At 39.2% G+C, this 15,377-nt stretch overlaps 1 protein-coding gene across 10 annotated transcripts in view; it reads left to right on the top strand.

Annotated features, from left to right (window-relative positions):
- ST7 (suppression of tumorigenicity 7) overlaps window positions 1-15,377 on the top strand; it is a 236,086-nt gene that overhangs the window by 175,783 nt on the left and 44,926 nt on the right. For all 10 annotated transcript variants that reach the window (XR_004682077.1, XM_035020977.1, XM_035020986.1 and 7 more), the window contains one exon: window positions 2,580-2,694. Coding sequence is in view for 9 of the 10 variants with exons in the window: in XM_035020977.1 (XP_034876868.1) it covers window positions 2,580-2,694 (115 nt within the window). In the remaining variant the exon portion in view is untranslated. The remainder of the gene's footprint in view (window positions 1-2,579; window positions 2,695-15,377) is intronic.

Here is a 15,377-nt window from a genome sequence, read left to right on the forward strand (position 1 = left end):
GGAGCGAGGACGTGGGAGCCTCTTCACAAAGGTGGTGATATTGAGACCCTGGGCCCAAGAGCAGTCCTGGGTATCAGGGTGCTTATGAGAAGGGTACTGGACATAACCAGGGAGGCTACTTACTCCTAAGTAGGAGACCTGGGGGAAACTAGAGAAGGAATGAGGAACTATGTACAGAGAATCCAGAAGAGAATGATGTTGAGGAAGCCAAAAGAGACACGAGTTTCAAGGAAAAAGTCATCAAACTGTCAAATGTTGCAGAGGTCAAGCAAGGAAAGGACTGGAGGGTTTCCATAGGAGCAGTTTCAGTCACCTGTAAATGTGGGATGAGCAGATTCCGAGGAAGCCAGATTGCAGCCATGCGGTGAGAAAAGAAGGGAGCCAAGGGAGGCGAGTGTGCAGGGCTTGTTTCAAAGAGAGCTTGTTGTGAGGGCCTGGGAGCGCGAGGTGATGGCTGGAGTGAGATGGGGCAGTGGGGGTTCACTTTTCCTTGCGTCTGTTGAAACAAGGAAAGCTAGATTTCCACATTGTCATATGACTTTGATTAGTTCTCTAACATTTGCTATTTGCCATGTTTAAAATGTTTTTGTTGGTGATTATGTTTTTAGACACTGTATACTCTCTCCAAGCTTCCAATGGAAGCACTCCTGCCCAAACTGCTAGCATCCTTCTTCCGGTTCTGCTGAAACAGGCCGAGACTCCTCATTGGCTCTTAGTTGGACTCCCCTCTCAGTGTTTAAGCTTCAGCATGCTAGTATTTGGAATTACAGTTTAAAAATTTCAGAATATGACTGATGTCCTTGAAGTTTGAGCTTTACCTGAAGAATTGGTCAAAAATGGTAAATGTTTAAATGTTGCAGTTTAAAGAGTGTCTTTATTGTGTTGCCAAATGCTGAATGACAGGGAACTTTAATTCTAACAAGCTCTAATTAGAAAGAGGAAAAAAAATCAAAGGGTGATGTCAACCAGAATCAAAGTGAACCAGAACAAGAAATACTTTTATTGGTTACAGAACATCAACAATGTGTGGTATAGTCTTATTCACTTCCTTTACTAGCAATGAAAATACTGCAGGCTGTCCCTAGAGGGTTCAGACAGTCTTACTGAATACATAATCATTTTGATAGGTGTTTTTTGCTGGTAATATGATGCTCTTTGGAGCTGCAGAAAATTATTTATTTTTAGAGATATGCTAAATGATTCTTGGCTTTAAAAAACAAGACAATGTGGCAAATGTTCCTAATGTAGGAAGAAGTGAATAGTCAAGGCAACATATCCACTGGTTTCTTACTTAACAGTGTGTTAGCCTATTTTTGAGTATTATTTTTCTCAGCACAGTTGCTTTAAAGATGTTGACATCAAAAAAGAGTTACCACTTTTTAAGAGGGCATTGTGTTATAATAGAAAACAGTTATCCATATAAAAGATTAAATAAAGGACATATACATGTACATATACATCAGTGCATATATACACATGTATATATACCATATATGTATATGATTTTGCTGTATAAAGAACCTGGTTATCTTTCTCTAAGATAGATTTTACTTGGAAATTCTTGGTCCTTTCTTTCTTTGCTTTCCAATGAAGTTCAATATTGTATCTTTTAACTCCCTTTGGACCCCTCCTGTTCCCCTTCTTGTCTAAAACCTTTAGGCCGTTCCTTTAATCATTCTTTCCTCATTCTAGCCAACTCTCCTTGCTCCTCAACTTTCTTTTGAATCCAATTCAATCTGCCTAGGTTCACCCTCATTATCTGACATGTTTACTACTGTACCTGGGCTGGTGAGCACTGCTAACTAAAACTTGACAAGCATGCTAATTGTAGCCTCTGTGAATTCATGATCCCAAATTTGCTAAGCCCTCAAGATGGCCTTTGCAATCCTAAATTGTTTCCCAAGCAGTTCTCTTCTTTATGGCTGTTCTGTACTTTCACCCCCATCTTCAAACTTACTCCCTGTCACCTCTTCCCTCAGTTTCAGAAAATGCTCTTGAATCCTGTCTTTTTGAGGCCATCATGCAGGAACTCATGAACATCTTTCCCTTCTACCACTCTCTATCGCTACATGCACATTTTCTCAACCCGTATTTTCCTCCCTTTTCTCCATAACTTTGTCACCAGGCTGCTCAAAAGAATAGTGCCTGCTTGCCTCCCTCTCTGTTCTCTGGCTTTCATCAAACTGCTCTTAATGAAGTAAAACTGTCAATGCCTATGAGATAGTGTTCAACTTTTACCTAATTTGCCTCTATCATATTTTAACAGTACTATGTGCTACCTCTAAGCATCTTCCTCAGTTTTTATCAAACCCCGTCTCTTTTGGATTTTCTTCCATGTTAGGTTCTCACAAATTCGAAGTTGCCATTTTTCCAAAATAGCGGGAAAAGATTTGAGCCTTTAATTCTTTACAAAATAATAATTGGCATGAATGCTTAAAATTCATTGTAACCTAAAATTCAGTATTATCTAAAATTGTATTATACTTTTTTATCATATAAATGTATTACAATTCAGTACTTGTTATACTTTTAGAAAGTAAGAAATACATATTAATTATCCTTGATTTCTTCTTTCCTAGTTAATGAAGGAGTTCCCCTTGCTGAGCATGTTCAACATCCATGAAAACCTTTTAGAAGCTCTTCTGGAACTACAAGCGTATGCTGATGTTCAGGCCGTCTTAGCAAAGTATGATGGTGAGTTCTTGGGTATTTTATCTACTTGAGGATTTTTTTCTTCTTGATATATTTCAGTGATTAGATCAGAAAGATCATTTCAAATAGTATAGGACTTTAATAACTACCCACTTACAGATTTTTTTTACCTACAGTTTTATGATGGCATTTTATAAAATCTTAGAGTTTTATGGTTGGTCAGTGGGGGTCTGTGCCGCATGCCTCTCCTTCCCTCCCCATAGGTTCCCTTCTACTCTTCCTGTCAACAAGAGTTAGGCATGGTCTGCTTTATTGCCCCCATTGTCAGGAATCACTCAGAACCTCTGCAGGCAACACGTATCCTGTGGGAACAGCCCCAACTGTTCGAGCTCCTGCTGTGACCCCACATGGGATGACTGTGATCACTACTGGTTGGTCATGTTGATCCTTTGAAGCAATATAGAACAGCTGGTAGCCCTTACTACAGCTCTTGTGACAGTTCAGGAAATATTTGAAGATAAAAGAATGTGTCCTTCATCCCAGGTCTTCTCCTCATTAGCAGAATACCCCCCATTTCTGCACGCGAAGGGCTTTGAAGTCCCTTCGCCATTCACGTTACTTACCCATGAGCTTATTTCATTTTGCCTGTTCTTAATAAACCAGAAAAATAAACTGACACATCTTAGAGATTTCAAAACTCTTGTGTTATATTGCCATTTTCTGTGAATTCACTATTTGATTAATTGCATAAGAATTATCCACATAATTCCCTGCCATGACCTAGCTCTTGGAATCTCTGCAGGATTATTATTCTACCTTATTTCATTTGTTTGCTTCTAAAATGGATGTTAGGGAGTGATTACTTTTATCACATGCTCATTTTTTGCTTTGTAAACTATTCTTTTTTTAGTAAGCATCTTCAGTACATTTAAAGAACTGTTCAGGTCAAAATTTCCAGGAATTCCTCAAACTAATAGAACGAACTATTTTATTTTAACGCACAGTTCTTCATAAGGGATCTGTGAAGCAGGTTGGAGTTGTTACCTCCTACAGTTGGGGAAACTGAAGCATTGGGAGACTTGGTTTTGTTTTGTTGTTAATTCTTGCTCAAATCAGTGGAAACTACAAGCCCTCAGCCAGTGATGGCATTACTTGGCCTGTGCATACTTGGCCCTGTGTAACAAGATATATGCTACCTAGTATGGAACTGATTTTAGGAAGAGAGAAAAGTATTTGTGGCATACTTCATAGTAAACAAAATAAAGACTGTTTGGCCTTCATGTCAGCTCACTTTTGTTCTCTGTTTATTTGTTGGAATCTCACTATTCGGCTGACCTTGGGAATCTAAGCCATAAGACTACCTTATAAGCAAAATGCTCATACACTGAGGGTCTTTTGGTGCAAAAGGAACCCAGTCCCATGCACCTGGGTTTAGGTGGCCATGCACTTTTTCCAGATGCTACCCTGTAGCCATCAGTGCCGTAGCGAGGTTCTGGTGTTCTCATCCCTGATGCTGACCTGTGCTCAACCTAGTACACCAAGGCTTAAGAAAAAAGTTCTAACTGGTAGAACCTTTGATGTCTCAAGTCTCATAAGGCTCCTTTCACAACGATCTCAGTTCATTACAGAAATCATCAGCTTCCTGTTACAAGACTGATTGTAAAATAGAGAAATGAACTCATTTGGAGCTTTCTGTCATCTCTGTCTATCCCATTGCACAGCCTCGGCTCCACAACCAAACACTGATTTATTAGATTCTGATAACATATGTTCACATTATTTGTTATAACAGCCCGTCCCACCCTCCACTAAAACTTGGCTCACACTTTGCAAAATTCCTTTGTTGCGAATGGACAGACTCACCATACCAGGGCCCTTGTGTTGAGCTTTGTTTATGTTGTGTACCTGGCAACAGAGATGATGTTCTTATTCATTATTCATGGAAAAAGAGCCTCATTAGTGGCAGGACACATACTGTTGCTGAGATGCCTTGGTAGGAGTTTTGAGTTCAGCAGTTGTCAATAGACTGCAGATGACCTAACCCCAACTGAATTCTGGAGGGTGTTTTGGTGAGGACTTGGCTCAGGCCTGTGTCATTTACAGTAGAAATATAATGAAGTGGCTGCTGAAGTTACTGTTCTTGTAGAATGAGCCACAACCACACAAGACTATTAAAAAACATGCCTCTTGTTTCTCACCCCATACCATAAAATGGGCTATTTCAAGTTCAGACCCGCTGCTTTTCCTGGAGACCCAAAGGATCTTGACTGAGTTGTTGCCTCATTTTTCTGGCCCTGTGCAAGAAAGTGTGGGTGCTTTAGAGGGCTTGGAGTACAGACAGCAATTAGGGGCACTCTGTTCCTCACCCTAGTTCAGATGTCATCAGTCTAATCCATGAGATGCTGGAGACAGCACTTTGAATCCCGACCTCCCCATCCCTCTTCATAGAGCCATACCCAAAGCAGCACGATTATATGTTATCTTTGCAAATTGGAATGCTCTGGTTGGGTAGCTATTTCTTGGATGGTTTATGGGTACAGCGGTCCTTCTTTATTACTTTTGCTAGGTGGCCGAATTTTTTAAATAGTATGTTGGGAAGTGACACAGTGGGATTTGTGCTGCTTTCCTGGCCTTTGCAAAAAGGATTTAGAAATATGGCAAGGCAGGGGAGACCAACATGTTCAGAGGAGGGAGGAAGGTAACATGTATCCCTTTGCCTCATTCTTTTTGTTCTTCACCTTTAAAAAAAATTTTTTTTAGGTTTGAGTTTTAAAAGTGATATTCACAAACTCCTTTTACAGTGAAGCACCTGGATCCCTAGTAGGATTACCAGTGAATTGGTCATACCTCCTTGTAATCTGTAGTTTAATTTTGATTTTGCCCTTGAGATCACTTCTCATGTTATGTTATTCCAGCCATTAGTCTGAAGTGCTGTCTTGCTATCCTCAGGAGTTTTCGTACTCTTTTTTCAGTTTGCTAACCCACATTATGGGTGGGCATTTTTTATCCAGGTGGTTGGTCCTGCTTTTGGAGTCCTTCACACAATGACTAAAATAACAGCGGCTACAGCTAGCATTTATTGAGTTCTTATATTGTGTCAGGGTCAGACAGGATTCTAAGCTCTACACGGATGAACTCATTTATTCTTACCACAGGCATATGAGGCAGATACTATTATTAGCCCCATTTTATAGCTGTGGTAACTGGTACAGAGACAAGTTAAGTAACTTGTTCAAATGAAGAGCCTAAGATGCCAAAGTAAAGCCATGGAGATGTTATATTGTGAGAGAAAAGAGAGAAACTGAGGTCCGTCTTTGTTCAATAAGATGTGAATTCCATGAGGAAAGGAAAGCCAGAATCAAAACTGAGGTGGTCTGACTCCAGGCCCATGGTCTTAGCCATCATGCTTCCACTTTCTCTACTGTTGGCAGTATTTTTTTTTTATTGTTTTTATTAACACCATCCTTGTTGTTATTATTAGTTACAGTTTATCGAGAACCTACGATGTGCCAAGCATGTTACACACATTACCTGTAACCCTCAATAACCTTGCAAGGAGGTAGTTACTCCATTTTAGCAGATGCAGAAACTGAGGCTTGTGAGTTTAAGTAACTTTCAAGACCACATTCCTTGAAAACTGCAGAACTGGGATTCAAATCCAGGTCTCTCTGGCTCTAAAAGCCCGTGTGTTTTCTGTAAATGTAAGCCTTGCTGAATGACTTGCTCTGCCTCTCTCACTCCTTTTGGAAAGGCATGAGTTAGGTGGGCTGGAGCCATGGTACAGAATTTCAGTGATGCCAAATTGTCTTTTAAGATTCTTTTTTTTTTTTAAAGATTTTATTTATTTATTTGACAGAGAGAGACACAGTTAGAGAGGGAACACAAGCAGGGGGAGTGGGAGAGGGAGAAGCAGGCTTCCCGTAGAGCAGGGAGCCCGATGGGAGGCTCAATCCCAGGACCCTGGGATCATGATCTGAGCCGAAGGCAGATGCTTAACTGACTGAGCCACCCAGGTGCCCCTTAAGATTCCTTTTTAATCATTCTTTAAGAACCTGGTATATCTCTATTTGCTTATCTTTCTGTAACTCTCTTGAAAATATGGCTTTCTATTTTCAATCACCTTATGCCTGGTTTCTTTGTCACAAAAGGGATATGATGTATGGTGTTGATTTAATTTGAGATTTATCATCTTTTTTTTTTTTAGTCATACATTAGCTGTAAACACAGAAATGTTTTTAAGATCCTTAAGTCATCAGAACCTTCTTTTGGAACCATTGAGAAAGTTGTTATAAGCTTTGGGTTGCCTTTCAAAGGAGCTTATAGGCCACCTAGGTTGAAAACTGATGTCTCAAAGATTAGAGTAGTAATATGGAAAAGAATTCATGCATTTATTATTCATTATCATTTGTGCATTTCAACTTTAGAAGAATCTTCTAGAGCAAGTGAATGCGAGTGTGATTGCTACAAGATACTTTTGGGAGCGTCTAGTTTGGTCTGGTCTCTAGTTAGTGATCCCTGGGGGACACCAGGGGCTGTCACCCTGGGTGCCAGCCTGCTGAGATCAAGGGCCAGGTCTGCCTTTCACCAGCTAACTGAACTTCAGCATATTACTTAACCTTTTAAGCCTCGGTTTCTTTCTCTGGAAATGGAATCAAGGCTTAGAAAGGCTAAATAACTTGCTCAAGATCACACAGCTGGGAATTTGTCATGAGGATTACAGTAGTTAATCCATGTTAAATGTTTAGAACTGTGTGGGGTACACATTAAGCATTCAGTAACTCTCAGCCATTATAAAGAGCCAAGATTACTCCTGAACTTCACCACTGTTCTCAATCCATTTCGTTCAAAAGGAAAACCATATATAAAATGTCAGTTAAAATGAGAGAATAAGAACCCTGTCTTGTGCCCCCCCCCAAAAGGCAGTGTTATGGCCTGTTATTAAAATTACTTATGGATCTAATAGGACATGTAGATAGATAGATATTTGATAAGAATGGAAATGCGTAGTTTTATCTACAAACAATTCTTAAACTTTTGGAAAGCTGAAAAAAAAGTGCCAGGGATTTTCATTCCTGATCAAAAGACAAATTGTTTCAGCCTTGGGGCAATTTGCACCAATGGAAATACAAGTCCAAACTCTTTTGGATATTGACTCCATTAGGTCATTTAGTGATTGCCCTTAATTTGGGACAGAAATTTCCCTGTGAGGGACAAACTGGCCTTTTATATAGTCATGAATGTTATATAAATGCAACAACTGTATCAAGACCATTTTTATGGTGCCATCAAGCCCATCCTAAATTAGCTTTATTATCTGCCATCTGTAATGTGCAGAGGGTATACTTTCAAGAACAGGACATGTTTCTAACACTGGGGGAAATACTTTCATCTCAGTAGATTGAAAACAGAGGTTCTAAAGAAAGCATTAGGGAATTATTCTATGTTGAGACTATTCAGAGAATAAGCTTTTTGCTGATACTGTTTTGTATCAGCTTTTTGCTGATATTTGTAACTACTGATACAGCATGTAGTTATAAGTAAAAATTTCGTAAACCGTGTTCATTGCCCAAGGCCTTATAAACTAACACAAGGTACTCAACTATCATCACAGTTCCTTTCAAGTGGTCACTGGATACTGTCTTTTCGTTAGGCTACTTTTCATTTATGTTTAAGGAATGGGCACGAATAAGAGGGATTTGAGATGCCAGGAGGACCAGTGAGTAGAATCTGTTTTCAGGCATCAGCGTCAGGCTTTGAGCGTCACGCAGTCCAGACCTCCAAAACAGTGCTTTTCAGTCAAGTGTGTGGTTTTGAGTTTTGATGTCACAGGCACAACAGCTTCTGAGATAGATCTACTACAAAATTAGGCTGCATTCAAAAAGAAGATTTGAAATGCAGTCAGTCCCTAGTGACAGACTGTAAGCCTAGTCTAGCTCCCTTCCCTGGGCTGGTTCTTATGGAAAAGATCAAGGATACCAAGGCAAATGTTGAAGAGCATCCTTCTGTAAAAATGGGCAAATGAATCACATCACTGCTTCAAAGAAGAAAATGATTATTAGCACTGATACCATGAGCTATGACTTTAGGCTGGTAAGCATGAGTCACTAAGAAATGATGGCCCTTTATAGCTTTTGCACTGGATGTCCTGCTGACTTGGAAACCAAGAGGTAGGTAGTTCTGTCAAGTGAACTAGGCCTTTCAATTAGCAGTTGACTGACTGTCATATTATACATGCAGTGAGCCAGGAGTTCTAACAATAGATGTTATTTCAATAGACTGTATGCATGAGAAACCTCTGTTGTCTCGGATGATGGAAGACATTTTATGAATGCATACATTTGTAATTCACATAGTTGGCACATGAACAAACCCTCGAAATTTATATTGGCTTTAGTAATCCTTATTGCCTAGTTATCATAATTTACCAAGGTAACACCCCCCCCTCCGCCCCCGCCAGCCATTACCATCACATAAACTGCTGTGTTTGACTCTGGGGCACTGGCCACAGAAGGGCTCTCTGACACAGACCTTCTAGAGTAATCCAATCCAAAAGTTGCAAATAACATCTGGTGTTTGGCTTTGTAGCATAAGATGAATTTTTCTGGGTGTAGTTGAGTCTGTGTTGCCTGCCCCTCCCCCTGCACCAAATTACTAAGGTCATGTAGTATTTCCCGATTGAATCATTGAACTCCCAGGTGGCACAAAGGGATCTTGGATTGGCTTTTTAAAGGTGGGACAAAGAGACCATACACTGTCTGGAACCAAAAAAAAAAAAAACAAAAAAAAAACCCAGAAAAACAGAACAAAACAAAAAATAATTCTAAGGACAGAATTCTACATTTCTGTTGTTTGCTTTGTATCATATCATGTACAGAAGTAAACTGAGAAATTTTACTGAAGAAAGGCACAGGGAGGACAGCATCACATAATGGGACAGTTATATCACACCTCATCCATTAACAGGTTAGGAAGGAGAAATGGGCTGCATTTTTGTTTGGTCAGTCAGTTTTTGGCTCCAAAAGCGTTGTCAAGGCAAATGTGTTGGATTAATATAACTTCCAGTATATCAATGTGTTGCCTGACCCAGAAAAGGTACTTGATACTCCATAATCTTCAATGATTACAGAGAGTAATTAGGTTAGTTTCTTTTCAAATTAATTCAGCAGGGATCCATCAAACCCTTATATTGAAAATACTAACTTTTAGGTGCATTCAGATTCAGAGATGAATATAATCTATTCTGTGTTGCCAAGAAGCTTTATTGTCTGGTAGAGAAAGATGTAAAAAAAACAGTAACAACAAAAAAACAAAAAACCCCAAAAAGTCAAAACCACCCACAGTAAATTGAGGTGGGATGCATCAGTGCTCTCTGAATCTGTTTGAAACATGCTGAAGTGGTGCAGAGAAAGAAACCCTTTGAGAGCAAGCCCTGTGTTTTCTTCTCGGACACTCCTGTGCAGGGGTAGACAGTCCAAGCAGCTGTAGTGAATGAATGACTTTTTAGACGGAGATGCACTATGACATAGTGTCCTCATTTGTGAGGTGCTTTGGGACTTATTTATGCTGGCTGCTACCCTTGAAAACATTGTTTTGGAATTATAGATATGAAATTGACCCTCGATTGACCTAGCTCATGCATAGGAACAAAAATGATCCTTTTAAAATTATATCTTGATGATTATTATTGTAGATGAACAAAAGGAAATTAGGTCAAAAAGATTATCACTGAAAAAACTTCTATCTAAAGTTTTACCCCATGGGTTTTCTGAGACACCTCAAATTGACAGTTTTGCTCCAAATTCCATAAATTTCCTCCAAGATTATTACATTGAATTTCAATTTTGCTATTATGAGCATTTATGACTTTTGAAAACTTAAGAGTCATTCTCCCTGAGATGACCTTTTCCTTCAGTGGCCTCATTCCCATAAAGGTTCCTAGGGAGCCAGAAGAGGTGTGGTTTGCCTTGCTTGTTTTTGGCCCCAAACCCTTCTACTTCCCTTCAACCTTGTCAGCTTGTACTCTTGCTTTCTTCCTGCCTCACTTGTAAACTTCACTGCTGTCTCAAACAGACATCTGGATTTAGAGCACCAGTACAGGTTCATCCATTTTGCCGGAATGCCATGAGCATGGTAAAGGCAGTACACATGCTGAGCAATAACAAGTTTTGACTCTCTCTGAGTACCTCCATCAGTCCTGACACTTTGGGCTTCCAGAAGCTAAATTGTAAGTGCTTGCATATCAAAGGGAGCTAATATCAAGTGATTTGAGATGTTAGTACATTAACTTAGATTTCTTTCAGCAAACACAGGACCACCATGTTTTAGACATTGTTTTGATTCGAGGGTACAAAGTGACGAAGAAACACAGCTGTTACTCCTAGCACACACCATGTAAGTAGGAGAGGGAAGGAAGAAAACAATTGCTGTAAAGACTGCAATAGAATTTAACCCAGTATGGAAGGGACACTTTACCCAGGGGGAAGTGAGAGGAGCCTTCCTGGTGGAGGTGGCACCTGAGTTGAGCCAGACAGTGAATATACTGGAGACAGAACATATGGAAAGGTTCAGGAGCAGGATTGACTCAGCCTGTGTGGAATACTCCATGTATCCTACAAAGCAGAGGAATGGTGGAGGGCTGCAGCAAAGGGCTGAAGATGCATTGGGTGAGTTAGGAAGGGACTGCACCTCACAGAGCTTTGGACCTAACTCCACCGGCCATGGGGAGACCATGAGGCAATCTCAGCAGGGATGGGCTCCAGTCTGACCTCAAAGTGGAGAGAGTGGCACAGTAGATTCATACTCTGCCCTTTTTTGGCTTGAGGTGGTTGAGGGATGAACCCAGAGTGTGGAAGCACTAAGACATGAGGGAGTGGAGTGCCACTGTAGAGTGCCAGTGAAGTGGTTTCAGACTCAGAGAAGCAGGATTCTCTCCATTAGGGAGATACTTGGGAGGCTTTCAACCAAAAATTATAAAAGAGTTTGGTTTTTCTTCTTTAAACAGCAAATGAGAATCCCAGTGCAGAAGCTTTTTTATTTCCGAGGTTATCAAAACTTCCTATTTTAAGCTCTAACCACTTAATTTCATTTGCTTTCTGGTGATCTCTTAACTATAGGAAATTGAAGTCTATGTAGACCTAGCATAAACCTTAGATAATCTGTCAGGGGAGTGTAACACAGTTAGAGCCTGCTGGGACTCATACAGCCCATCAACACCTACCTACTTCTGCTGAGTCATACAATGACACGGGAGAAAAAATGTGGAATGTGGGGAACAGATGGAGTGTCCACCTCATCTTTAAAGGTTGTGAATTTAGAGACAGTGCAGTACAGGATGTGAATGCCTGTGTGTGCAGATCTACAAGTCTTATTTGCTAAAAGCAAAGCACCTGATACACTTTTTTTAAAAAAAGATTTTTATTTATTTATTTGACAGAGAGAGAGCACATTTGACAGAGAGAGAGAGAGCACAGGCAAGGGGAGCAGCAGAGGGAGAGGGAGAAGCAGGCTCCCCACTGAGCAGAGAGCCTGATGCAGGACTCAAATTCAGGACCCTGAGATCATGACCTGAGCCTAAGGCAGACACTTAACCAACTGAGCCACCCAGGTGCCTCACATCTGATAAATTCTTGCCTTGCTGACAGTTCAGTTGCTACTAAAGTAGGCAAAGCCTGAGACTAAGTAATATGCTGAATTTAATTTTTAACAAAATGGAAGAACTTTAAGAGAAGGAGATCATGTTATCTTATAGCTCATAGCAGTCAAAGAGGGGAACATTGGTCATAGACAGATTTCCTGAATCTAAAAACAAACAAATGGCAACAAAAAGCCAAAAGCTATACCCTTTTTTAAGTCAGAGGAAAGATAAATATAAACCTCTAACTTGAGATTCAGTGAACACCTTTGTGCGGACACCATTCAGCATAGAAGACACAGATTTTTAAGTGGAAATGGTTCAAAAAAGATGGGAGGCTCTAGACGATGACATTATAATTATTCCCAATGGAAAAAAATGTAAAGGAAACACAAATGATTAAAGTATATGAAAGGCCAGAGTGACAAATCATTAAATAAGTATATAAAAGTGGGGTAGAAACCTGTAAGCAGGTGGTTAGAGTTGCTCAAGTCCAGAGGAAGCTAAAGTCTCAGAACTTCCCTTGTGAAGTTGTTTTCCAAGCAAACTGATGAAGAAAGTATAAGAGAATGACAATGAAGAAAACAGAAGCAAGCATCACATTGGCAGTACGGGATGGTGATAGGGACCAGGCATTGCAAGACCAACTCTGTCACTAATTAGTTAGGTGGCTCTGAAGCATATATATCATTTAGCTTCTCTGATCTTGTATTTTTTGATCTGTAAAATAAAAGATTTTTGACCTTCACAGTTGTGTGTTGTTGTCCAATTCTTTGATCCATCTTGTAGAGCTCCTATTTGGAGAAGATAGTAATGTGTTAATAAATGGATAAAAATATACCTTTATTCATTCCTATTTACTACTTGCCCTCAGTACTTTTGATTCTTTTTTTGCTTTTTAAGAATTTCAACAAATAAGTCAATCACAGTAAAATTCTAGATGATTATGTGGTTTACTAACATTTAGGAAAGAAAGAGGTGATTGAAGATCCAACATGAATTTACTAAGGAAGTTGTGCTAAATAAAAACAGATGAGATAGTGGATGTGAAAATATTTGTAGTCCATACAACAGTCTTTAAATGTTTCTTACTAATTTAAATGGCCATTTTTCTTCATATTTCTGAATTAGAGGAATACCATAGATGTATTTATATATTTAATTAAAATATTTGAGAATGTTTTGAATGCTACCTTTTTTTAGGTAATGTGGAATAATGTGTCATAATACCAGTTGTATCATTGATAAATGGTGTGATTTAATGGTATAAGTGGTGTATATAATATCTATTATAACCATTAATAAATGGTATAATTTAATGGTTTAAATTGTATATATAATACCTATTATTACCATTAATAAATGGTTGCACATACATCATTGCAGACCATTGCAAATTTAGGGTGATCTCTAGAATAGCATTCCAGGATCCTCTCCTTGGTATTGCCATGGTCAGTATTTTTATAAATCAGACCTTATAGACAGCATAGCACAGTTCAAAATCATTTGCGCATATTTGTTTTAACTATGTGATACTGGCTTTTTTTTATATTGGCATATTTCTTAACCATTATATGCCTCACTTTCCCCATCTATATAAGGAGGGCACATGGTGTGATGAGCCCTGGGTGTTATATGCAACTAATGAATCATTGAACACTACACCAAAAACTAATGATGTACTATATGTTGGCTTATTTGAATTTAAATTAAAAAAATAAAATAAAATTTTAAAAAAGAGGGCTAAGAGTAAGTCCTATCTCAGAGGGTTGCTCTGAGGAGTAAATAAAATAATGTGTATAAGTGATTAACACCAGTGTCTGGCAAGCTTAATAAGCCCATGGTAGGGCGCCTGGGTGGCTCAGTTGGTTGGGCGACTGCCTTCGGCTCAGGTCATGATCCTGGAGTCCCTGGATCGAGTCCCGCATCGGGCTCCCTGCTTGGCAGGGAGTCTGCTTCTCCCTCTGACCCTCCCCCCTCTCATGTGCTCTCTCTCATTCTCTCTCTCTCTCAAATAAATAAAATCTTAAAAAAAAAAAAATAAGCCCATGGTAATGTTAGTGGTAATTTCAATGATGATAATGATCATTTGGTGAGAAGGTATGCTTATGAATTGTATGGAACAAAGCTGTGGGTGGTAGCTTGAGTCAGAGTGATGACTAATAGCCTGGAATGATATTCTGAAATCGTTAAGATTTAGTGGTTTAGATTTCATTTTGAGGTTTAAAATTTAATGGAATCAAATATGAAATCCTGCTTATAGGTTCGTAAATTTTCATGGCTTAAGTAAAAGAGAAAAGACTTGGCTTTGGCTGAAATCAATTTGCATAGAACCTCGGGGAGTTTGTTGACCACACAATCATAGGAACAAATAAGGACTGCTCAACACCAGGGCCATCCTAGCTGCTCTTCAGAGAGGTGTTACGGCTGTAGGTCCTCAGACTACATTTCCCCTGAGCTCTGTACTGGTCATGTTTCAGGGATTTAGAAGATTACTTCCACTTCTGATTCTCATATTTTGAAATCATTCATGGCTTTATAACAAAAATAAACAAAAAAGTTCTGAAGAATATATCAGTGGAGGAATGAGAAGTATTTATTCTGGAAAAGATTAGGTTTAGAGGAAATATTGTAACCATTTTAATATTTGAAAGACTGACGAAAATAATCATGTTGTTTTGTTATGGAAGGCAAAACCAGTAAGTAATTTTTAGATAAGGATTCATAGAGAGAAGAGGGGACAGAATGATAAAAGGCAACTGAAATGTTATAGAAGTTAGATTGAAGAGAAGACAGCTTCAGGGAGCACAGGATTATAGGTTTGTGTTTTTAAAATCTTTTTAATTGAGTTATAAATTACATATAGTAACATGCACAAATCTGAAGTATAGAGCGGGATGACTTTTTTAAATACACATGTGTTATCACTACCCAGGATCATAGAACTTTCCATCATCTCAGAAGGCTGCCTCATGCCCCCTTCTGGCCAATAACTGCCTTCTAACCCAGAAGTAACCATTTTTCTGACCTTTATCATCATATATTACTTTCTGCAAACTTCCTACAACCACTTTGGAGCACTGTTTACCAGTTT

The sequence above is a fragment of the Mirounga leonina genome, unplaced genomic scaffold (assembly GCF_011800145.1).
Source record: "Mirounga leonina isolate KUSES-001 unplaced genomic scaffold, KU_Mleo_1.0 Mir_174, whole genome shotgun sequence".
NCBI classification, from domain to species: domain Eukaryota; kingdom Metazoa; phylum Chordata; class Mammalia; order Carnivora; family Phocidae; genus Mirounga; species Mirounga leonina.